The 25193-nt window shown below is 41.3% G+C and overlaps 1 protein-coding gene across 3 annotated transcripts in view; it reads left to right on the top strand.

Annotated features, from left to right (window-relative positions):
- Positions 1–25193, top strand: part of LMBR1 (limb development membrane protein 1) — a 166170-nt gene that overhangs the window by 135527 nt on the left and 5450 nt on the right. Inside the window, exons 16-19 of one of the 3 annotated variants that reach the window (XR_014016711.1) lie at positions 12146–12307; positions 15703–17997; positions 19253–19386; positions 20447–20611. Coding sequence is in view for 1 of the 3 variants with exons in the window: in XM_081244720.1 (XP_081100846.1) it covers positions 12146–12307; positions 15703–15788 (248 nt within the window). In the remaining 2 variants the exon portion in view is untranslated. Of the gene's footprint in view, positions 1–12145; positions 12308–15702; positions 18305–19252; positions 19387–20446; positions 20932–25193 lie in introns of those variants that run through there. The other 2 variants (XR_014016712.1, XM_081244720.1) reach the window with 2 other exon arrangements.

Below are 25193 nucleotides of genomic sequence, written 5' to 3'. Positions count from 1 at the left end.
ATGGTGTTGTAAAAACTGGACAGCTATATGCAAAAGAATCAAACTGGACCACTCTCTCACATCATGCACAAAAATAAATTCAAAACAGATTATTTAAGTGTAAGACCAGAAATCATAAAAGTTCTAGAAGAAAACATAGGCAGTATGCTCTTTGACACCAGCCTTAGCAATATGTTTTTGGGATCTGTCTCCTCAGGCAAGGGAAACAAAAGCAAAAATAAACAACTGGGACTACATGAAACTAAAAATCTTGCACAATGAAAGAAACTGTCAACAAAATGAAAAGGCTGCCTACTGAATGGGAGAAGATATTTGCAAATGATATATCCAATAAGGAGTTAATATCCAAAATATACAAAGGCTCAATATCAAAAAAACAAACAACCCAATCAAAAAATTGGCAGAAGATCTAAATAGACATTTCTCCAAAGAGGACATACAAGTGGCCAAAAGACACATGAAAAGATGCTCAACATTGCTAATTATTAGAGAAATGCAAATCAAAACTACAACGAGAGCTTCCGGGTAAGATGGCGGAAGAATAAGACGCGGAGATCACCTTCCTCCCCACGGATACACCAGAAGTGCAGCTACACGTGGAACAACTCCTACAGAACACCTACTGAGTGCTGGCAGAAGACCCCAGACCTCCCAAAAGGCAAGAAACTCCCCACATACCTGGGTAGGGCAAAGCGGAGAGATTCTCGCACAGAGGATCGGTGCCGAGCGGCACTCACCCGCCCGAGAGGCTTGTCTGCTCGCCCGCCAGGGCAGGCGGCGCTGGAAGCTGAGGCTCGGGCTTCGGTCAGAGCGCAGGGAAAGGACTGGGGCTGGCGGCGAGAACTCAGCCTGAAGGGGGCTAATGTGCCACAGCTAGCCGGCAGGGAGTCCGGGAAAACTCTGGAGCTGCCGAAGAGGCAAGAGACTTTTTCTTCCCTCTTGGTTTCCTGGTGCGCGAGGAGAGGGGATTAAGAGCGCTGCTTAAAGGGGCTCCACAGACGGGCGCGAGTCACGACTGAAAGCGCGGAGCCCAGTGACGGGCGTGGGACGCTGGGGCTGCTGCTGCCGCCGCCAAGAAGCCTGTGTGCGAGCGCAGGTCACTGTCCACACCGCCCTTCCGGGAGCCTGTGCAGCCCGCCACTGCTGGGGTCCCGGGATCCAGGGGCGGCTTCCCTGGGAGAACGCATGGCGCGCCTCGGGCTGGTGCAACGTCACGCCGAACTCTGCCGCTGCAGGCTCGCCCCGCACTCCGTGCCCCTCCCTCCCGCCCGGCCTGAGTGAGCCAGAGTCCCCGAAGAGGCTGCTCCTTTAACCCTGTCCTGTCTGAGCGAAGAACAGACGCCCTCCGGCGACCTACACGCAGAGGCGGGGCCAAATCCAAAGCTGAGACCCAGGAGCTGTGAGAACAAAGAAGAGAAAGGGAAACCTCTCCCAGCAGCCTCAGAAGCAGCGGATTAAAGCTCCACAATCAACTCGATGTACCCTGCATCTGTGGAATACATGAATAGACAACAAATCATCCCAAATTGAGGAGCCAGGAGTCAGTGCTGTGCCTCTGAGGTGGGAGAGCCAACTTCAGGACACTGGTCCACAAGAGACCTCCCAGCTCCACATAATATCAAACGGCGAAAATCTTCCAGAGATCTCCATCTCAACAGCAGCACCCAGCTTCACTCAACGACCAGCAAGCTACAGTGCTGGACACCCTATGCCAAACAACTAGCAAGACAGAAACACAACGCCACCCATTAGCAGAGAGGTGGCCTAAAATCATAAAAAGTCCTCAGACACCCCAAAACACACCACCAGACGTGGACCTGCCCACCAGAAAGACAAGATCCAGCCTCATTCACCAGAACACAGGCACTAGTACCTTCCACCAGGAAGCCTACACAACCCACTAAACCAACCTTAGCCACTGGGGACAGACACCAAAAACAACGGGAACTACGAGCCTGCAGCCTGCAAAAAGGAGACCCCAAACACAGTAACATAAGCAAAATGAGAAGACAGAAAAACACACAGCAGGAGAAGGAACAAGATAAAAACCCACCAGACCTAACAAATGAAGACGTAATAGGCAGTCTACCTGAAAAAGAATTCAGAATAATGATGGTAAAGATGATCCAAGATTCTATTTCCCTGATCAAAATTCTTGGAAATAGAATAGACAAAATGCAAGAAACAGTTAACAAGGACCTAGAAGAACTAAAGATGAATCAAGCATCGATTAAAAACACAATACATGAAATAAAAAATACTCTAGATGGGATCAATAGCAGAATAACTGAGGCAGAAGAACGGATAAGTGAGGTGGAAGATAAAATAGTGGAAATAACTGCTGCAGAGCAAAATAAAGAAAAAAGAATGAAAAGAACAGAGGACAGTCTCAGAGACCTCTGGGACAACATTAAACACACCAACATTCGAATTATAGGGGTTCCAGAAGAAGAAGAGAAAAAGAAAGGGACTGAGAAAATATTTGAAGAGATTATAGTTGAAAACTTCCCTAATATGGGAAAGGAAATAGTTAATCAAGTCCAGGAAGCACAGAGAGTCCCATACAGAATAAATCCAAGGAGAAATACGCCAAGACACATATTAATCAAACTGTCAAAAATTAAACACAAAGAAATCATATTAAAAGCAGCAAGGCAAAAACAACAAATAACACACAAGGGAATCCCCATCAGGATAACAGCTGATCTCTCAGCAGAAACTCTACAAGCCAGAAGGGAGTGGCAGGACATAATTAAAGTGATGAAGGAGAAAAACCTGCAACCAAGATTACTCTACCCAGCAAGGATCTCATTCAGATTTGATGGAGAAATTAAAACCTTTACAGACAAGCAAAAGCTGAGAGAGTTCAGCACCACCAAACCAGCTTTACAGCAAATGCTAAAGGAACTTCTCTAGGCAAGAAACACAACAGAAGGAAAAGACCTACAATAACGAACCCAAAACAATTAAGAAAATGGAAATAGGAACATACATATCGATAATTACCTTAAATGTAAATGGACTAAATGCTCCCACCAAAAGACACAGATTGGCTGAATGGATACAAAAACAAGACCCATATATATGCTGTCTACAAGAGACCCACTTCAGACCTAGAGACACATACAGACTGAAAGTAAGGGGATGGAAAAAGATATTCCATGCAAATGGAAACCAAAAGAAAGCTGGAGTAGCAATTCTCATATCAGACAAAATAGACTTTAAAATAAAGACTACTAGAAGAGACAAAGAAGGACACTACCTAATGATCAAGGGATCGATCCAAGAAGAAGATATAACAATTGTAAATATTTATGCACCCAACATAGGAGCACCTCAATACATAAGGCAAATACTAACAGCCATAAAAGGAGAAATCGACAGTAACACAATCATAGTAGGGGACTTTAACACCCCACTTTCACCAATGGACAGATCTTCCAAAATGAAAATAAATAAGGAAACACAAGCTTTAAATGATACATTAAACAAGATGGACTTAGTTGATATTTATAGGACATTCCATCCAAAAACAACAGAATACACATTTTTCTCAAGTGCTCATGGAACATTCTCCAGGATAGATCATATCTTGGGTCACAAATCAAGCCTTGGTAAATTTAAGAAAATTGAAATTGTATCAAGTGTCTTTTCTGACCACAATGCTATGAGACTAGATATCAATTACAGGAAAAGAGCTGTAAAAAATACAAACACATGGAGGCTAAACAATACACTACTTAATAACGAAGTGATCACTGAAGAAATCAAAGAGGAAATTAAAAAATACCTAGAAACAAATGACAATGGAGACACGACGACCCAAAACCTATGGGATGCAGCAAACGCAGTTCTAAGAGGGAAGTTTATAGCAATACAATCCCACCTTAAGAAACAGGAAACATCTCGAATAAACAACCTAACCTTGCACCTAAAGCAATTAGAGAAAGAAGAACAAAAACACCCCAAAGTTAGCAGAAGGAAAGAAATCATAAAAATCAGATCAGAAATAAATGAAAAAGAAATGAAGGAAACGATAGCAAAGATCAATAAAACTAAAAGCTGGTTCTTTGAGAAGATAAACAAAATTGATAAACCATTAGCCAGACTCATCAAGAAAAGAAGGGAGAAGACTCAAATCAATAGAATTAGAAATGAAAAAGGAGAAGTAACAACTGACACTTCAGAAATACAAAAGATCATGAGAGATTACTACAAGGAACTCTATGCCCATAAAATGGACAACCTGGAAGAGATGGACAAATTCTTAGAAATGCACAACCTGCCAAGACTGACTCAGGAAGAAATAGAAAATATGAATAGACCAATCACAAGCACTGAAATTGAAACTGTGATTAAAAATCTTCCATCAAACAAAAGCCCAGGACCAGATGGCTTCACAGGCGAATTCTATCAAACATTTAGAGAAGAGCTAACACCCATCCTTCTCAAACTCTTCCAAACAATATCAGAGGAAGGAACACTCCCAAACTCATTCTACGAGGCCACCATCACCTTGATACCAAAACCAGGCAAGGATGTCACAAAGAAAGAAAACTACAGGCCAATATCACTGATGAACATAGATGCAAAAATCCTCAACAAAATACTAGCAAACAGAATCCAACAGCACATTAAAAGGATCATACACCATGATCAAGTGGGGTTTATTCCAGGAATGCAAGGATTCTTCAATATACGCAAATCAATCAATGTGATACACCATATTAACAAGTTGAAGGAGAAAAACCATATGATCATCTCAATAGATGCAGAGAAAGCTTTCGACAAAATTCAACACCCATTTATGATAAAAACCCTCCAGAAAGTAGGCATAGAGGGAACTTTCCTCAACATCATAAAGGCCATATATGACAAACCCACAGCCAACATTGTCCTCAATGGTGAAAAACTGAAACCATTTCCACTAAGATCAGGAACAAGACAAGGCTGCCCACTCTCACCACTCTTATTCAACATAGTTTTGGAAGTTTTAGCCACAGCAATCAGAGAAGAAAAGGAAATAAAAGGAATCCAAATTGGAAAAGAAGAAGTAAAGCTGTCACTTTGCAGATGACATGATACTATACATAGAGAATCCTAAAGATGCTACCGAAAAACTACTAGAACTAATCAATGAATTTGGTAAAGTAGCAGGATACAAAATTAATGTACAGAAATCTCTGGCATTCCTGTACACTAATGATGAAAAATCTGAAAATGAAATCAAGAAAACACTCCCATTTACCATTGCAACAAAAAGAATAAAATATCTAGGAATAAACCTACCTAAGGAGACAAAAGACCTGTATGCAGAAAATTATAAGACACTGATGAAATAAATTAAAGATGATACAAATAGATGGAGAGATATACCATGCTCCTGGATTGGAAGAATCAATATTGTGAAAATGACTCTACTACCCAAAGCAATCTACAGATTCAATGCAATCCCTATCAAACTACCACTGGCATTTTTCACAGAACTAGAACAAAAAATTTCAAAATTTGTTTGGAAAAACAAAAGACCCCGAATAGCCAAAGCAATCTTGAGAACGAAAAACGGAGCTGGAGGAATCAGGCTCCCTGACTTCAGACTATACTACAAAGCTACAGTAATCAAGACAGTGTGGTACTGGCATAAAAACAGAAAGATAGATCAGTGGATCAGGATAGAAAGCCCAGAGATAAACCCACGCACATATGGCCAACTTATCTTTGATAAAGGAGGCAGGAATGTACAGTGGAGAAAGGACAGCCTCTTCAATAAGTGGTGCTGGGAAAACTGGACAGGGACATGTAAAAGTTTGAGATTAGATCATTCCCTAGCACCATACACAAAAATAAGCTCAAAATGGATTAAAGACTTAAATGTAAGGCCAGAAACTATCAAACTCTTAGAGGAAAACATAGGTAGAACACTCTATGACATAAATCACAGCAAGATCCTTTTGGACCCACCTCCTAGAGAAATGGAAATAAAAAGAAAGATAAACAAATGGGACCTAATGAAACTTCAAAGCTTTTGCACAGCAAAGGAAACCATAAACAAGACCAAAAGACAACCCTCAGAATGGGAGAAAATATTTGCAAATGAAGCAACTGACAAAGGATTAATCTCCAAAATTTATAAACAGCTCATGCAGCTCAATAGCAAAAAAACAAACAACCCAATCCAAAAATGGGCAGAAGACTTAAATAGGCATTTCTCCAAAGAAGATATACAGACTGCCAACAAACACATGAAAGAATGCTCAACATCATTAATCATTAGAGAAATGCAAATCAAAACTACAATGAGATATCATCTCACACCAGTCAGAATGGCCATCATCAAGAAATCTAGAAACAATAAATGCTGGAGAGGGTGTGGAATAAAGGGAACACTCTTGCACTGCTGGTGGGAATGTGAATTGGTACAGCCACTATGGAGAACAGTATGGAGGTTCCTTAAAAAACTAAAAATAGAACTACCATATGACCCAGAAATCCCACTACTAGGCATATACCCTGAGAAAACCATAATTCTAAAAGAGACATGTACCAAAATGTTCATTGCAGCTCTATTCACAATAGCCCGGAGCTGGAAACAACCTAAGTGTCCATCATCGGATGAATGGATAAAGAAGATGTGGCACATATATACAATGGAATATTACTCAGCCATAAAAAGAAACGAAACTGAGCTATTTGTAATGAGGTGGATAGACCTAGAGTCTGTCATACAGAGTGAAGTAAGTCAGAAAGAGAAAGACAAATACCGTATGCTAACACATATATACGGAATTTAAAAAAAAAAAAAGTCATGAAGGACCTAGGGGCAAAACAGGAATAAAGACACAGACCTACTTGAGAATGGACTTGAGGATATGGGGAGGGGGAAGGGTAAGCTGTGACAAAGCGAAAGAGAGGCATGGACATATATACACTACCAAATGTAAGGTAGATAGATAGTGGGAAGCAGCCACAGAGCACAGGGAGATCAGCTCGGTGCTTTGTGACCGCCTGGAGGGGTGGGATGGGGAGGGTGGGAGGGAGGGAGATGCATGAGGGAAGGGATGTGGGAACAGATGTATATGTATGACTGATTCACTTTGTTATAAAGCAGAAACTAATTAAAAAAATTAAAAAATATAAATAAAAAAATAAAAAAAAATAAAAAAAATAAACCTACAACGAGGTATTACCTCACACTGGTCAGAATGGCCATTATCAAAAAGTCTACAAATAATAAATGCTGGAGAGGGTATGGAGAAAAAGGAACCCTCCTGCACTGTTGACGGGAATGTAAATTGGTGCAGCCTCTATGGAGAACAGTAGGGAGTTTCCTTAAAAAACTAAAGATAGAGTTACCATTCGATCCTGCAATCCCACTCTTGGGTATTTATCTGAAGAAAATGAAAACACGAATTAGAAAATATGCACCCCTATGTTCATTGCAGCATTATTTATAATAGCTAAGATATGGAAGCAACCAAAGTGCCCATCAGTAGATGAATGGATAAAGATGTGGTGTGTGTGTGTACACACACACACACACACACACACACACACACACACACACACACACACACACACACACACACACACACACACACACACACACACTGGAATATTACTCAAACATAAAAAAGATCGAAATACAACCATTTGTGACAACATGGATAGACCTAGAGGGTATTACGCTTGCTGAAGTAGGTCAGACAGAGAAAGACAAATACTGTATGATTTCACTGATAATATGAAATCTAAGAAACAAAACAAATGAACAAACATAGCAAAACGGAAACAGATTTATAGATACAGAGAGCAGGTGGTTTCCAGAGGGAGGGCGGTAAGGGGAGGAAAGAAATAGGTGAGGAGATTAGAGTTGCAAAATTCAGTCTGAAATGTACAGTGTGGGGAATATAGTCAATAACTATGTAACTAGACATTGTGATCATTTTGAAATGTATAGAAGTGTTGAATCACTATGTCGTGCAACAGGAACTTACATAGTGTTTTAGGTCGATCATACTTCAAAAACAAACTCATAGGAAAAAAGATCAGATTTGTGGTTAGCAGGGACGGGAGGTGGGTGGAAGGGGAACTGGATGAAGGCCGTCAAAAGGTACAGACTTCCAGTTACAAGATAAATGAGTACTAGGGGTGTGATATGCAACATGATACCTAGAGTTAACACTGCTGTGTGCTGTAGAGGCAGGTTGTTAAGGGGGTAAATCCTGAGAGTTCTCATCACATGGAAAAAGTTCTTTTTAACTTTTTAAAGTTTTGATGTGTTTGAGGTGATGAATGTTCACTAAACTTATTGTAATAATCATTTCCTTTGTATGTGAGTCCAATCATTATGCTGCACACATTAAACTTACATAGTGAGGTATGTAAATTATATCTCAATAAAACTGGAAGAAAAGAATTAAAAAGTACATTGTACAGTTTAATTATTGCTGTGATACTATCCTCTCAGACATTTTAGAAAAGTGATTATTTAAGGCTTCTTGTCTAATAGAAGATTTTCAGAAGTGAAGAACTGTGTGGTACCAGAGTAATCTTTTAGTCAGTCGATATTAGTTAGATTTTTAAAACATTAAATTTGAAACAACAAGGTCTTTAGAGCTCGTCCCTGTAATCTCTAATATTTTGTCTGCTGCTTCACACGTACTCTAGCAACAGACTCCTGGATTTCTGTCTGTGAGGCCAACCTGAGGTATCTGGGGACCAGAACATCTAATGAGAGAGATTGCTCTTCACCTGGTGTTTCTCACTGGGTCTTGACCCTGATTCTCAAGATACCAAGTTGAGTCCACTAAGAAGTTCTAGTCAAAGTATTTTTCTGTTGTTCATAACATACCTTCCATTCTCACTCGGCGAATGCTTTCTGCCCCCGACTTCACTCTCATGCAGTGGTGCTGTCCCAGCACGACACAGGCCAAGTTCTGGGCAGTGCCAAATTGCTATTTAGCATACGACAGTGGTTTCCAAAGTGGAGTTTGTTTCCCGTCCATTCACAAAGTAAGTCATTGGGCTGTGTGAAGAAACTATTAGAACTTGTATTTATTTTTATTGTTATAATTTTTAAAGTTTTTGTGTAAAATAATGTATATGTCAGTGAGTAGTACATATATATCAATAGTTTATAAATAATTAAAATACACATATAATGGGTATATGTACTCTAATTTTATTTTTGCTTTTGGTGGTGTATGATCAAAAATTTTTGAGACCGGATAAGACTCTTATAGCGCATCTGGGTGAGGGTTTTTATTCTGTTATTTGTCAGTTCCTCCATAAATACGAGCTTCATGATATGCACAATTGTGTGTATGTGTGCGTGCACGCGTGCCCCCTCATATATGTGTGTTTTTCTTGTGAAGAATTCCGTGGCTCTCACCAGATTCTCGGGAGTCTTTGGCCCTAAAGATCAAATATGCTGGGCTTCCCTGGTGGCGCAGTGGTTAAGAATCCACCTGCCAATGCAGGGGACACGGTTTGGAGCCCTGGTCCGGGAAGATCCTGCATGTCGCGGTGCAACTAATCCCACGTACCACAACTACTAAGCCTGTGCTCTAGAGCCCGCGATCCACAACTACTGAAGCCCGTGTGCCTAGAGCCCATGCTCCACAACAAGAGAAGCCAGCGCAATGAGAAGCCTGCGGGCACCTCAACGAAGAGTAGCCCCTGCTCGCCGAAACTAAAGAAAGCCCGCGCTCAGCAATGAAGACCCAATGCAGACAAAAATAAATAAAATAAATAAATGTATTTTAAAAAATGCATAAAATCAAATATGTTTATCTGGGATCCCTGGGCCATGAAACCACTGAAATTCATTTTGGGAGGACTGTACCTTGTTTACATATAACTGCCTAGTTTAAAGTAAGTGGTACTAACTGATTCACTTTGTTATAAAGCAGAAACTAACACACCATTGTAAAACAATTGTACTCCAATAAAGATGTAAAAAAATAAATAAAAAAATAAGTGGTACTTCATTTGAAAAATAATATATATGATTAGATAACATATTCTTTTTGCTTTTTAATTAATTTTGGCTGCATTGGGTCTTCGTTGCTGCACGCGGGCTTTCTCTAGTTGCGGCGAGCGGGGGCTACTGTGTTGCGGTGCGCGGGCTTCTAACTACGGTGGCTTCTCTTGTTGTGGAGCACAGGCTCTAGGCGCGCGGGCTTTAGTAGTTGTGGCTCGCGGGCTCTAGAGCGCAGGCTCAGTAGTTGTGGCGCACGGACTTAGTTGCTCCGCGGCATGTGGCATCTTCCCGGACCAGGGCTTGAACCCATGTCCCCTGCATTGGCAGGCATATTCTTAACCACTGTGCCATCAGGGAGGTCCCATATTCTTTTTAATAGATTGAAGTCTTATTAAGTCTTTAGTCTGATAAACTGCTGCCAGAATTGTTGCCATGATCTCATGGTTTGACCTATGCTGCATACTCTACTAGGGTCTGGGTCCCTTTTACCTTCTTTTAAAAGATATTTTATTGTATGTTTTCACTAACCTTATACTTCTTTAAAATATTATGATAGTTTATTGTCTCTCAAATTCAAATACATTGGCCCTGGATAGATGTGGTTACAAAAGAGCTGCTATTTGAAACCTGCTGTTTTTCTGTTGTCTCCATAAGCTGCTTTTGTGGAGTCTGTCTGTATAATAGGTGATGGGATTGCATTGAGTGGGGATGTGAGTTAAGTTTAAAAGTCAGCTGATAAGGTGAAATTGAGTTTAGTCAAAGTTATTCTTGAAATTCTTAGATCACCCATAAAATTAAAGGGATATGATTTTGTCTATACAGTCCTTTGTGGTTAAAATTTTATATGGCCCCGAGTAGCTCTTCAGTTTCTTCCTTAAAGAGTGTCAACAATCCCATCATCTCTCAGTTGACTGACCACTTGAATGCTATTTTACTTATTTACTTATTCATTTACCAGTAGTCAGAAAAACCCTACCATTCACATATTCTTTCCAATAAGTGTTGGGCCTAGGACACGAGCTCACTGAATAGAATGACTATTCAGATTTTTTTTTCAATAAGAAGACTTGTTTTTTAAATGTGTATAGGTGAATTTAAGTAACTTCAATGCATATATGATACAACTGCACTGCATTTCCAACCTATACAACATAATTACACTGTATTTCCAGCGTTGGCCATTTCCCTGCACAAGCCTGTAGCATCCAACTCAGATGAATAATGTGTGTGTGTGTTTTTTCCCTTGGAAAGGAATCACTCTATTTGTTTATTCGTTATGTAATAAGTTTTAAGTATGTGCGAGGCATTGCTGTGGGCATTGGAATTATAGGAATGAAAATGACACAGTCCCTGTTCTTATAGAACTTACATTCTAGTGGCGAAAGTAGGCAATAAATAAACCACAAAGGAGGGCTTCCCTGGTGGCGCAGTGGTTGAGAGTCTGCCTGCCAATGCAGGGGACGTGGGTTCGTGCCCCGGTCCGGGAAGATCCCACATGTCGCGAAGCGGCTGGGCCCGTGAGCCATGGTTGCTGAGCCTGCGCGTCCGGAGCCTGTGCTCCGCAATGGGAGAGGCCACAACAGTGAGAGGCCTGTGTACCGCAAAAAAAAAAAAAAAAAAAAACCACAAAGGAAAAGAAGCATTTCGGACAGTGTGTGCTGTGAAGAAACATAATCAGGGTGGAGGGCCTTGGCAGGTCCGCTGTCTGGGGAAGGGAAATCAGGTGGCCTCTCCGAAGAGGTGACATGTGAACAGGAACCTGCATGAAGAGGGAACAAGGGTGGGGGAGGTGAGAGGGTTTGTCAGGTGTCTCTTCCATCAGGACCCTAGTTTCCTAGTGCAGGGGAGCAGGCTGCACCCACCCGCCCCACACGAGTGGCACGGTGGGTTTCTCGTGGATGTAGGCGAAACTTCTGAGCAAGTGACTCATGTCAACACCATTGCTTATGGCTTCCAAGAGGCTGCGATATGTGGGCAGAGTTGCTTAGGGTTGACTGGGGTTTTCCCACCAGGTAACAGCCGTGCGTTTTACCTAGGATCCCACTAACAGAAATGAGAAAGTCCATGGCATTTGATCCATCTGATTTGTACTTTATCTTGTTATGTATATATAAATTTATTGTACCTGATTTTATTAAGGGCTATTTTATTTATTTTTAACAGGAATCACTAGATTTGATCTACTTGGAGACTTTGGAAGGTTTAATTGGCTGGGAAATTTCTATATTGTGTTATCCTACAATTTGCTTTTTGCTATTATGACAACATTGTGTCTGGTCAGAAAATTCACCTCTGCTGTACGAGAAGAACTTTTCAAGGCCCTAGGTAATTCTGAGGTTTATGGGTATTTTTCTCTTTTTCTACTTATTGATAATTTTGACATTTCAGCTAATTTTAAGTCTTCACCTATTCATTTTTCCAAATGTGTAAATCCTTAGAGGTCACATTCCTGACCCACTACTTACTGGTTATGCTCTTGTATAAAATCACTTCATTAAGTCTCATCTTTCTCATCTGTAAAATGGTGATAATATCTTCTTCTTTTAGGACTGTTGTGAATATTAACTGAAATAGTTCTTTTAAGGGCCTAAGCATAATCCTAGCACATGGTAGGAGCTCAGTAAACATTAGCTCTTTGATTATGATGATGAGGGTAGGTGTGATGAGCTGAGGAAGATGATGTGCTAAAGGCTTATATTTTGGTATTGATACCTCTTACTATTTTTTAGTTAAAGGTTTTTTTGAGGATTGGATTTTAGAGGTATCAGGCTGACCCACAATTATAATTCTCTTCAGTTAGTCAACTAAGAGCTCAGAATAAAACTATTAGTGTCCTTGGCGTTGATAAGAGGGAGGGCATTCATGACGTACTCTACAAGCCATCCGCACTGTGGCAGTAGTAAACACTCCTAGGCTGGCTGAGCTGTGAAGGGCACAGATGTAACCTGTGCTGGCGTCAACATCAGCACTAAAGGTATTTCAGGCTTTGTCGTTTAGGAGCACCAGGACAATATAAACTGTCTTGCTGTATAAACCCTCTTGGGTTTAGGGTGTGTAATTTTATAAAAGAAGGGAAAGGTACTGATTTATTGTAGAAAGTCCTGACATTAGCTCATTTACCTGAATTGACATCATTGGAATGCTTATACTCCGTATTCCTTTGTGGCTTTTAGCTATTGCAAAAGGCAACATAATGATTGATTCGTTAAGATTCTGTTTTCAGTTACTTTAAACCTTATGAACAACAATAAAGCTTTGCAAAGCACCAAGCCTTTCCAGCCCTGATGCTTGAAAGGATGACCTTTAGGAAGGAAAAAGGATTTCAGATGATCTGTACATGTCTGTTTTACTGCAAATTTATCGTGAGAGGGGGTGGCTGATGAGATGTTGGCCCGAATGGGAAAGTTACATCTCATTTCAGCTGAAGCACCATATAATTTATGGATTTTAATGCCTAGGTTCCTTAATGCTGGTCAGATTAAAATCTAAAGATGAAGTCAGAATCAAACAGTCCTCTCAGCCAGATTTTTAGAGTTAAAATTTCATTTTTAAGCCTGTTGTAGCATCAGCAATATTAGTTAGCCATAATCTCAGATAAATTCCTACTTACCATTCACGAAAATGAGATGGTTATGAATAAATTGCAGTAAATTTAGCGTTTGAGTTGTGTATTCTGGATACCATCTTGCTAAGGAAGTCTTTCTCAAAGCAGTAAAATGTAATTTAACCTAAGGTAAAGGTTGTAAATGTTGTGTTGGCTCTTTGGCCATAAGAGGCACTGAAATCATCAAGAGTTGTGTAAAACATCTAATAGATACAGTTTTTTTCCCCTAATGTTTTCTGTTACTCTTTGGAAGGCTCTAAGGAGGCAACGCCTTATGCCTAGAAAAAGATCCTCATTAAGTGTATGTCATGTGTGAATGATCTGAGATCTTAAATATGATTTCACTGGGAATCATAATTTGATTATAAAATATAAAATTTAACTATATCCTTTCTTTTTTCTTTTTCTTCTTCTTCTTTTGTGTGTGTGTGGGAGGTGGGGTGGGAGGGATTTTTCCCTCTGCTGCTGTGCGTTGAGAATCGTAACATCTATCTCATAGAGTACCTGGCACATAGCAGACACTCAGAATGTAGCTACCATGATGGTGGTGGAGGTGATTGTTTTTGCAAAAGAGAGACATTTTAGTTTTCCTGAATGCATAACCTGTGCTACACCCAGGTTTTAGAAGTAACTCATTGAAATAATCGATCCTAAAGGGGTTCTGTTCCAGTGAGGGCATTGATCACTTGGTCGCTGCTCTCTTTGCCCTCTTCCTTCTGTAGCTGGCCTGTGTTAACACGCTTTCTCACGTCCAGCAGTTGTAGGTGCCTTCTGTCACTCAGTGGCTTGGCCGTTCCTGAGACAAGAACTGTTTTTTTGTGTGTGTTGGATTGATTTATTTTTCCTTTCCCAGTCATACATCATAGACAGGCTCAATTTTACCTTTTCTTTCATTAAGATATGCAGTGATGGAAATTTTAAAATTTGGAGTGCTATGTTGGCTTACGAGGGATATAAAATTGCTTACCAGTCAGGTAGACAACCATCTGAAATTTTAGGGGAAAAATCATCTTATCCAGGTATATTCTTACAAATATCTGAGCCTCATAAAAATTGTTTCCTGAAAATCTTTTCTATGGATGTGTTGCTTATGTGTTCTTGATTGTCTTTATGCTTCATTTTGTTAAAGTGCTCAGAGCTTTAGGGCTTCCCTGGTGGCGCAGTGGTTGAGAGTCCGCCTGCCGATGCAGGGGACACGGGTTCGTGCCCTGGTCCGGGAAGATCCCACATGCCGTGGAGCGGCTGGGCCCGTGAGCCATGGCCGCTGAGCCTGTGCGTCCGGAGCCTGTGCTCCTCAACGGTAGAGGCCACAGCAGTGAGGGGCCCGCATACCGCAAAAAAAAAAAAAAAAAAAAAAAAAAAAAAGTGCTCAGAGCTTTAATGCCACTTAAACTCTTAAAATTTCTTCTCACTTTTCTGCCTGTGAGGGCACAGTATTGTTCTATGTGTCAGGTATACTATGTAAATAATTGCTGTATGATACAGAGGGAAAGTAATGTAACTTAAAAGATAGTAATAATCTTTTACTCTGTGAAATATCTTTGAGTAATGAAATCTTCTTTATGGTCAGTTTGTTCTGTTGCCACTTCTTTCTTCTTGGTAGTGTCTTCCGTTGCTTTTCATTTTACTTGCATGCTTTATGTTTTGGTGTGTCTTTCCCTGCATTTTCCTGTGAGTGTGTATGTATGGGTGTCTTTTAAAACAAAAATGGGATCATCCTCGTTTCAGGTTGTTCCCTGGGAAGGGCACTAGGGTGTGGGGAAAAGCTTGCAGGAGGAGGTTTATTAGCAGTTGCTCTTGGGACCAAGGTGGAGGGCGGGGCAGGGGCAGGAGCTGTGTGAGGGCAGTGGCCGCTGCATCTCACTGGAAGCCTCAGCCGGCCCCGTGGGATGTTGGATGAAGGAAGGACTCCCAGGCTGCCCTGAACTAGGGGAGGCCTGACTGCCTCCTGGGCAGCTGTCTTCAGCTCCGGCCCGGGCGCTGCCGGTGGGGAGAAGGGCCCTTTCATCCTGCAGGGAGTATAGCCAGAGGGGCACAGTTCCCTCAGGAGCACGGCACACTCTGCCCGACCTCTCAACAATGCATTAGTTCTTACATTTTCTTCATTTTCCTGCAGGGCTTCATAAACTTCACTTATCAGATACTTCAAGGGATTCAGAAACCGCAAAGCCTTCTGCAAATGGGCATCAGAAAGCACTGTGAGACCCACAGCACTGTTCTGCAATCAAGAGCCTGAGCACCCCAAACTCGTGACATTCCCGTCAGTCAGGGATGTTTCCTGCTGACTGTGGTCCACGTTTATGGCCTGGGCCTGTCAGTGTTGTTTTCATAATCTAAGAGCTTGGCTGTTGCAGGTCTTCTTATTTTTATTTACCTTTGGGGTGGCCATTGTAGTTCCCAGCCAAGTGCAGCCTCCTCAGGGCGGGGCGCCTTCTGGGGCCATGTTTGCTTGCATCAGTTATGCGCCCATATGAGAGTGTTAGAAAAGGCCAACTTTGGGGCTTTCTAAGGATTCACTTAAATCTTGTTATATATTCCATTCAAAATGAATTCCATTCATGCCCTACATGAAAGGGCATCCTTGGTACTTAGATGTGAAATTTCTGCAAAAAATGAAAGTTTATAGATGATACTGCAGTGGGTACATTGGAACTGTAAATGGTTGCAAATTATATTTTTCACTTCCTTAAAGAAAAAACAAAAGCATAGTTCTGATTTATGTTACAGAATGATATTGATTGGACTTTGAGTCAAGGGAAAAATACAAAATTCTTTTAAAACTTGAGCCTTGGTAGAATGCCACAGGAATACCTCCTACTGTCCAGTGGAATAAGCTATGGTAGGAAGTATTATGTAATCATAGTTCTCTGACAGTTTATGTGTATATAATTCAATATTACCTCTCATAACATAGTTGCCAGTGTTGAATACACTTGTAACTTAGATTTTGCCTTATAGGCTATATGTACACTCAGTTTTTTTTAAACATTTTTTTCAGAAATCCCTTAATTCCCTGTGTCCATTATGAACTATAAATGATCTGTGGTAGACACCCCTTCTGTCGCCACAGTCTTCAGGCTTTGATCACTTCTGTACATGCCAGTTTAAACATCAGACTTAGGAATGTTACCATTTTACACCCAGAACACACAGCATCAGCATTCATGATGTAAGAAAAGTTTTGCAGTGTATCGTGGTCTGATGATCATTCAGTTATTAAATTGTAAATAATTCTTGGGATGGGTTCTTGACTTTAAGTCCATTGAATAAAAGCTATAACATTATACTCCGTGTTACCATCCACTAGGTTCGAGTACCAGAAATTGTGCCTCTGCAAAAATAGCAGATGGGTCCACTTGCACACAGTTCATACCATGCAGCCTCTATAAACACATATGTTCATATGTGCTGTGTGTATGGCAACAGATTGTGTTCAGACAAAAGTAAAAGAACAGTTTTCTCAAATTGTTGAATTTAAAGGTTTTTTGGGGAGAAATTTATGAAAAACAGGCTATATATATTTTGACATCAAAAATTTCCACTTAGATCCAATATAATAAGAGAAAGTAACCCAAAGCTCCATTGTGTATACTTTTCCTTTATTTATACCTCTGCATTTCCTTCTGAGCTTCTCTTCTTGTTAAAATGCAGCCTAGTTTTAAAATAAAAGAACATTTTGTGATTCTAAACAACACTCAGTAAATACCACCAGTCTAGTACGGGTGAATTTCTCAGCATAAGATCCACATACTGAGAAAATGAATAAAAATTGGCTGCTTTCTAATTTTACTGGTAATTCTACCTATTTAAGTGTTCATTGCAAGTTTTGATTTTTACTGAAACTTGCTTGCTTTGAGCAGACCAGGTCAAGGGGAGAAGAGAAAGGAATTCCTTTAAATAAAAGAATATCACTTTTAACTTACACTAATTTCAGGGCAGACATCCAGAGGAAGAGCTTCTGGGTATTTGTAAGATGTCTGACAATTTTTGAGTAAAATATTAAACTTTTCAATGTCTATATCAACTCTTTGTTCATTTGAAAGTTTCTTTCCATCAGAGGACTTAAGCCAGGTTTGGATTAGTAAGGAGTGAAATGTATTATAAATTCCTGAAGCTCGTAGTGGATGCTTCCTCACTGCTGTGTGGAATAGAGGGACGGTTTTGAACCTTGGGTGCAAGATGCCTTCTGTGGAAGCAAATACAGGTTGTCACATCCTCGGTCTGCACGTGATGACAACCACTTGAGGCTCTAGAAACACCTGGTGTACTCCTGGTCACAAGCACAATCTTCCTCCTGAGTGAGACACTTACTCTAAATGCAGGTGCTTCTCTTGGATGCGCACTGGAGGCTGGCATACGCACCTGTGGCAGAAGTGGGTGCAGCGCACTGAGGCCGAGCACTGGAGGACTGGTAAGGACAGACAGGCACCCGTGAGCTTCCTGTTACTGCAGTTGTGAGTGCAGTGAAGGGAGGGCACGAGGCCTCAGGTCTGAGGTCCCGGTGCCGGCAGTCGGACAGGCCTGAAACTGCCTTCCTTCTAAGTGGATGGGGTACATCACTGACTGCGTTAAATCAAATGCTCCTTTTATTTTTTCTCACCGCTAGGATCTGTTTTAAAAGGGCATTAGGCACTGCAATCACAAAGTTTCTTGAGACTAGGCCAATTCTTATCATTCGTTGGTTCTACAGTATGTAAATAAATTATTTTGAAGTTATAGATTTTACAGATTATAATGTTAGTAATGATTTTTACTGATTTTCCAAGATATTTCTTAGGTTTAAAATTTGTTTAGCTTTATATACATTCTATGTAAAAATAGACCTGCTGTAAATATGAGACTTTATGTGAAAATTACACACACACACACACACACACACACACACAGGTTAGCACCTTCAGTGCCACGCTGAGGGGTTGACAGTGGATGAGAATGAAACCTTCCTGGTGGTTCTCAGTCTCAGATGCGTCAAAGGTGCCTATATACCTGACCTTCGGGGCACCGGCTTCTGCCTGGTTTTCTGGAGCAGTCGGCCTCCCTGTGGCCTCTGTAACCGCCTTATTTGCCAGCAACACAGGCTTACATCGTGTGAAAGCCCTAGGTGGCTTTCTATGTTGTTAGCACAGTATTTAGTGTATAAAGGCAGAGTTCTTAAAATAAATTTTTTAAAGTATGAGGATACATGCAGTACTGACTTTTTAAACTTTTAAAAAATTGGTATGTTACTTTAAAAATAATGTTTGGATGCACTGGCAAATTATTTTTGTTTACAGAGTGTTTTGTTTACAGGTTATCAGTCTTGTTTCTATGAGATACGTTTAGTGTGACTTTTAAAATGTCTCAGAAATTAAAGTTTTACAAAAAGTGATTTCATATTTTGGTTTACAAGTACTCAAATGTGGTTTTTATTTTTTAATCTTAAATGCCATCATGGCTAAAACTTAAGGGCATATATAGGTTATTTTCATTTCAGTTTTATAAAGGGCAATAACTATTCTGATGGAATGTTGAATTGAGGAAGGAGTGGATATTTTCTCTCCTTTTTGTTGGGGAGTTTTTGATAGATCAGTTTCTTGCAACCTAAAATGTAGCATCAATAATTGAAATCATGTATGTTATTTCTTTGACTTATTTAGATTTGATTTCTCTAATTTCTTCTATTGAAGGACTGAGCCATATACCTGATTGTGGTGTGAGCAGCTTAATCCAGAGTGCTTGGAGGGCAAATGCCTTTAGCATGTGGTTCATTCACTGACAAACAGAAGCCTCTACGGCAGTGGCTTTCAGACTTCTGACCAGAGTAAGAAATCCAGTTTACATTGTAACTCACACACTATACATACAAACAAAAATTTAACAAAACAGTACCTACTTTTACTGTGTGTGATGCATGCTGGCTTTTTCTATTCTGTTTTGTTGGTATTTTTTTAAAAATACTTGACACAAACCACCAAGTCATTTCCTGGCTGAAAGAATACAAAGCATTTTTTTGGCTTTTGAATATTGTTCAGGTAAAATTCATTATTGCAAATACCACTGAAACAAAAGTATTGCATATGCAAATTACTTGTTCCACTGAAAAGAATGTAATTAAAATCAGTAGAAATTGCTCAAACTCTAAAAAGTGGATTATAAAATTTCAGAACTAAGTGATTGATCCATATGTCTTAAAGCAGTAGTGCTGGGAGCTAGTTTTCAAGATAAGTTATTTAACTTCCAATTCTTTGCAATTCAATTAGGAAAAAGTTTTTTCAAGTTCAAATGTAATCAAACAAGAAATTCACACAAAACCCAGTCATTCTGGATATGACTTTGGTGTTGTGCTCTTCTAAAGGTGTGAAGAAGTCAGGTTCTCACAAGCATGGATTACAGAAAGCAGGGCAGCAGCAGCTGCTGTGCATGTTTTCTGAGGACCAGAGAGAAACAAAAGGATCTTCAGTGTCTCAGTGTGAGGAGGCTGAGATTCAAATGTGGGCTGTGAATCTGAGGAAGAAAGTTTTACCAGTTTCTACGAATACTATGTGAAGGATGTAATGTCTTTTCCTTTGAAAAGCTATTATTAAAAGAATGTACTGCTTACAAACAGTGACACTGAGGATCGAGGATTTGGGACACTTCTGGAGCTGTAGTATATTGATTCTGCCGCCTTCCTTTCACAGCCCTCTTGAAATCTTCTACAGTTTTTCTCTGTCGGCTTAACAGTGGGCTTGAGGATGGAGTGGCAGAGGTATTTATTGCCGAAGCTAGCCCCTGTCTCTCCCCAGCCTGTGCCTGTTCAGAGAGTTTCATATCACCTCCACTCTCTCTCATCCTCTCTTTACTTTAGTCTCAGCAGTGATTCACTTCTTTTCTCTTTTTAGTCCTCACTGTGGCATCTCATCAGACCTCGAAGTCAAGGAGGTGAAGGGGGCGTGGGGGAAGGGAGGAGGCGGGTGCGTTGTTCTCCCTCTCAGCAGCCCGGAGACCTGGGAAATGGGGAAATACACGCCTCCATTTTACAGAGAAGGGGCCCAAACACACGAAGGGTAAGGTTTGCTGAGGTCACACAACTAGGGAGTTCAAGAGCTGTCTGAACGCAGGTCAGTATCACTGAGTCTCACCTCTTCCTGGTTTGGGGGTTTTGATTTCTTAGTGACTCCAGTCGGGTGGTTCAGAATTTTCCAACGGGGCTTCCCTGGTGGCGCAGTGGTTGAGAGTCCGCCTGCCGACGCAGGGGATGCGGGTTCGTGCCCCGGTCCGGGAAGATCCCACATGCCGCGGAGCGGCTGGGCCCGTGAGCCACGGCCGCTGAGCCTGTGCGTCTGGAGCCTGTGCTCCGCAACAACGGGAGAGGCCACAACAGTGAGAGGCCTGCATACCGCAAAAAAAAAAAAAAAAAAGGAAAAAAAAAATTTTCCAACGCCAGGATATTGAGTCAAGTGTTTGAACATCGTCTGTCCACTTGTCTTAGTGCTGATGGGGAGTTGCAGAAGTGTGGCATAGTCCCAGGGTCCATATTTCTAGGCCTTAGAAACTCAAGCAGACTTAATTCTTTCTCAGTTATGCAGCTAAACATTTAATAATGCAGATAACATAAGTAGATATCTAAGATATGGTTCTAAAATGAGACCAATTTTATGTATATAGCTTGCAAAAGGGACTTAACTGCTTTAAATTGGTAATAACAGCAATAATAATAGCAGTAGCCACTTAAATAGTGCTTTCCTGTGCCAGGTATTGTTCTAAGCATTTTATATGTGTGTGTATATGCATGTTTATTTAAATATGTAGCTTATTTAATCCTCCTGACAATCCTGTAAAGTAGGTACTGTTAATATTCCCACTTTGCAGATGAGGAACCTAAAGCACAGAGAGGTTAAGTAACCTGCCCAGGGACCCCCAGGACACAGGATTTGAATCCCGGGCCAGCTGGCTCCTGAGTCCTTACCCTTAACCACTTTATAAACATTGCTTCTCAGATAGACTTTACTTTTACCAGTTACAGCCGATGGAAAGAAGGCACCTGTTTTCACACAGGAGGCCCTGAGACTAGTTGACAGAGCCCTATCTAAGATCAGAGCCTCTGAGACCGAACAAAGGGACTTGTTTAAAATTGTTACCTGTCTTCATGGTGCTTGGTGAGGACACTGAACCAGGTAGAGAACACGTGTGAGATATTTGGGCTTTAAGAATGCGGCTTGATTGCCTTGGAAGGAAGAAAAACTGTTTGAGAAAAGTTTTTTAAAGATGATGGTTCTGCTCCACGTGTCACAGGTCGCAGCCCTGCAGGTTTCCCGTGGTCCAGCGAGCTCTGCATTTGGGAGGGGTTTAGGCAGAGCCGCTGTGAGCCACTGGTTCTCAGTGAGCACAAGCCTGGAACTGGTGGCCTTGAGCCCCAGTGTGGGCTGACCAGAGCTTCGGTTTCCTCATGATTTCTGCATTCCTTTCCCCAACAGGTAAAAGGGACAGGACCTGCAGTTGTGAAAAAGCGTGAGGAAACAGTAGCCATAGTTATCTACCAGTCTGAAAGGGGGGAGAATCACACCCTGTGTACCATGTAGTGGAACACGCCAGGTGGCTTCTGTATCTATGTATGTGTATCTGTGTATGTGCATCTATGTATGTGTTATCTGTGTATGTGTATCTGTGCATGTGTATCAGTGCATGTGTATCTATATCTGTACGTGTATCAGTGCATGTGTATCTGTGTATGTGTATCAGTGCATGTGTATCTGTATCTGTGCGTATCAGTGCATGTGTATCTGCGCATGTGTATCTTCATGTGTATCTGTGCGTGTGTATCTGTGCATGTGTATCAGTGTATGTGTATCTGTGCACGTGTATCAGTGCATGTGTATCTGTGTATGTGTGTATGTGTATCTGTGTATCTGTGCATGTTATCAGTGCATGTGTATCTGTGTATCTGTATGTGTATCAGTGCATATGTATCTGTATCTGTGTATGTGTATCTGTGCATATGTATCAGTGCATGTGTATCTATGTATCTGTGTATGTGTATCTGTGTATGTGTATCTGTACATGTGTATCTGTGTATCTATGTATGTGTTACATGTGCACCAGGCTGTGGCCGACATGCCACAGCCACTGACAAAGGGCCTGAAACGTTAGGTACTTGATAAGTATTAGCTGTTATTTTAAATAATTTATTTAAATGTTCTCTTACAGTCGCTTGGCACTTTTAAGATAATGTCACAATTAGTTGTAGCAGATCCTATAAAGGACTAAAATAAGACTTTAAAATTTTTGCTAGTGGGGGCTGTATAGGAACAACTGGGACCAGCTCCGTAAAGCCCATTCAGCATTTATCTGGTCCATATGGGGCTTTTCTAAGTGAGTCCTCACTTATCCTCATGGAAATTTTTCATCTACTGGAGTTGCCTAAAATCATCATTTCTTAAATTATGATGAGGATTTTGGAATCGTACAGGCTATGGTAAAAACTTGTAACAAACAAGAAAGCATTTTTGAGTTTCCACATCCTCATTATGTTTATTTGGTTAAGCTCGAAAGTCTAGATGTATCAAACATTAAATTAATTACAGTTTCCTTATGAGGCTTTGTCTTTGAAATAGAAGCCAAGTCTCTGTCTACAAAAGGCAGTGAGGAATTCCCTGGCGGTCCAGTGGTTAGGGCAAAGCGCTTTCCCTCCCGAGGCCTGGGTTCAATCCCTGGTCGGGGATCTGAGGTCCCACAAGCCTCACAGCTCAGCCAGAAAAGGTGGGGGGTTGTGCAATGATATTGGACCATTACAGTGTTTCTGCTGATTTGCCTCATCTAACTCAAGTTTCAGTGTTTGAATTGTCATTGTAATTCCATGTGGTTGCTCTGTGACGAACCACATGCCACCACAGGATTGTCGTATGTATATGGAACCTCCTTTGTTCATGCGCTTTTTTTCCTACCAATAGATGTAGGTTTACGTCATTCCATTGAATGGCTATATAGTATTCCTCTTGATGTGTATGGACCTTTTTTTTTTTTTTTTTTTTTTTTTTTTGCGGTATGCGGGCCTCTCACTGTTGTGGCCTCTCCCGTTGCGGAGCACAGGCTCCGGACACGCAGGCTCAGCGGCCATGGCTCACGGGCCTAGCCACTCTGCAGCATGTGGGATCTTCCTGGACCGGGGCACGAACCCGTGTCCCCTGCATTGGCAGGCGGACTCTCAACCACTGCGCCACCAGAGAAGCCCCACGGCCCATATTTTAATCAACTCCTTAGGGATGGGTGTCTAGATTATTTCCAATTTCTAACTACTGTAAATACTAACAAATAGCTTTCTACATGTATCTTAGCACACTGTTTTATTATCTCCTTAGAAGTTTGTAATGAAAAACTCCTCTTTCTCGTACTCTCACTATTTCACTTGTAGCCACCAAATGTGTGGGTTTTTTTCCTACACCAAGTACTTCTCCAGTTCTCTGTGGATAACTACATGGGTGTCCTACAATTCAGTTCTGAAACTATCTTCATGAAATTAGTGCACACCCACATGTTAGGGGCTCAGTCCCAATAAGACTGGCTGCCTACCCGCCTCGTCACCCCTGCTTCAGATGCTGATCCCAAGCCCACGCTGTCACCTGTGCTTCTGACCAACCAGCTGTACATCAGAGGGTCCCAAGACCCCCTCCTCCAGTTCAGTAGTTTGCTAGAGCAGGTCACAGAATGCTGGAAAACAGTTGACTTGCTAGATTACCTGTTTCCCATAAAGGATACAAGTCAGGAACAGCCAGATGGAAGAGATGCACAGGCCAGGTTTGGGGAAGGGGCACTGAACTTGCCCACCCTCTCGGGGTGCCCCACTCTCCTAGAGCCTCCATGCGTTCACCGACCCGGAAGCTCTCGGAGTCCCTTCAGTTAGCGGTGTTTGTGTCTGTGGAGGCTTCACTATATAGGCGTGATGGATTAAATGATTGGCCACTAGTGGTGAGCTCACCCTCCAGCCCCTTTCCACTCCCCAGAGGTCAGGAGGGTGGGGCTGACCCCTAATTAGTTGGTTGGTTCCCCTGGCCATCCTTGGGGAGTTTCCAGAAGTCACCTCATTCAGTGTGGAGAAAAGGGAACCCTCCTACACAGTTGGTGGGAATTGGTGCAGCCATTATGGAAAACAGTGTGGAGGTTCCTTAAAAGAACTAAAGATAGAGTTGCCATATGACCCTGCAATCCCACTCCTGGGCGTATATCTGGAGAAAACTCTAATTCGAAAATTTACATGCACCCCAATGTTCATACCAGCACTATTTACAATAGCCAAGACATGGAAACAACCTAAATGTCCATTGACAGATGAATGGGTAAAGAACATACACAACGGAATGTTACTCAGCCAAAAAAAGAATGAAATAATGCAGTAAGTCAGACAGAGAAAGGCAAATATCATATGATATCACTTATATGTGGAATCTAAAAAGTGATACAAATGAACTTATTTATAAAACAAACAAATTCAGACATAGAAAACAAACATGGTTACCAAAGGGGAAGGGTGGGGAGACAAATTGGGAGTATGGTATTAACAGATACACACTACCATATATAAAATAAATAAACAGCAAGGATTTACTGTATAGCACAGAGAAGTATATTCAATATCTTGTAGTAAACTATAAT

Source organism: Mesoplodon bidens, assembly GCF_964165515.1.
Source record: "Mesoplodon bidens genome assembly, chromosome: 9".
NCBI classification, from domain to species: Eukaryota; Metazoa; Chordata; class Mammalia; order Artiodactyla; family Ziphiidae; genus Mesoplodon; species Mesoplodon bidens.
Note: the sequence above shows the minus strand (reverse complement) of the source record. Positions and strands in the feature narration are given on the sequence as shown.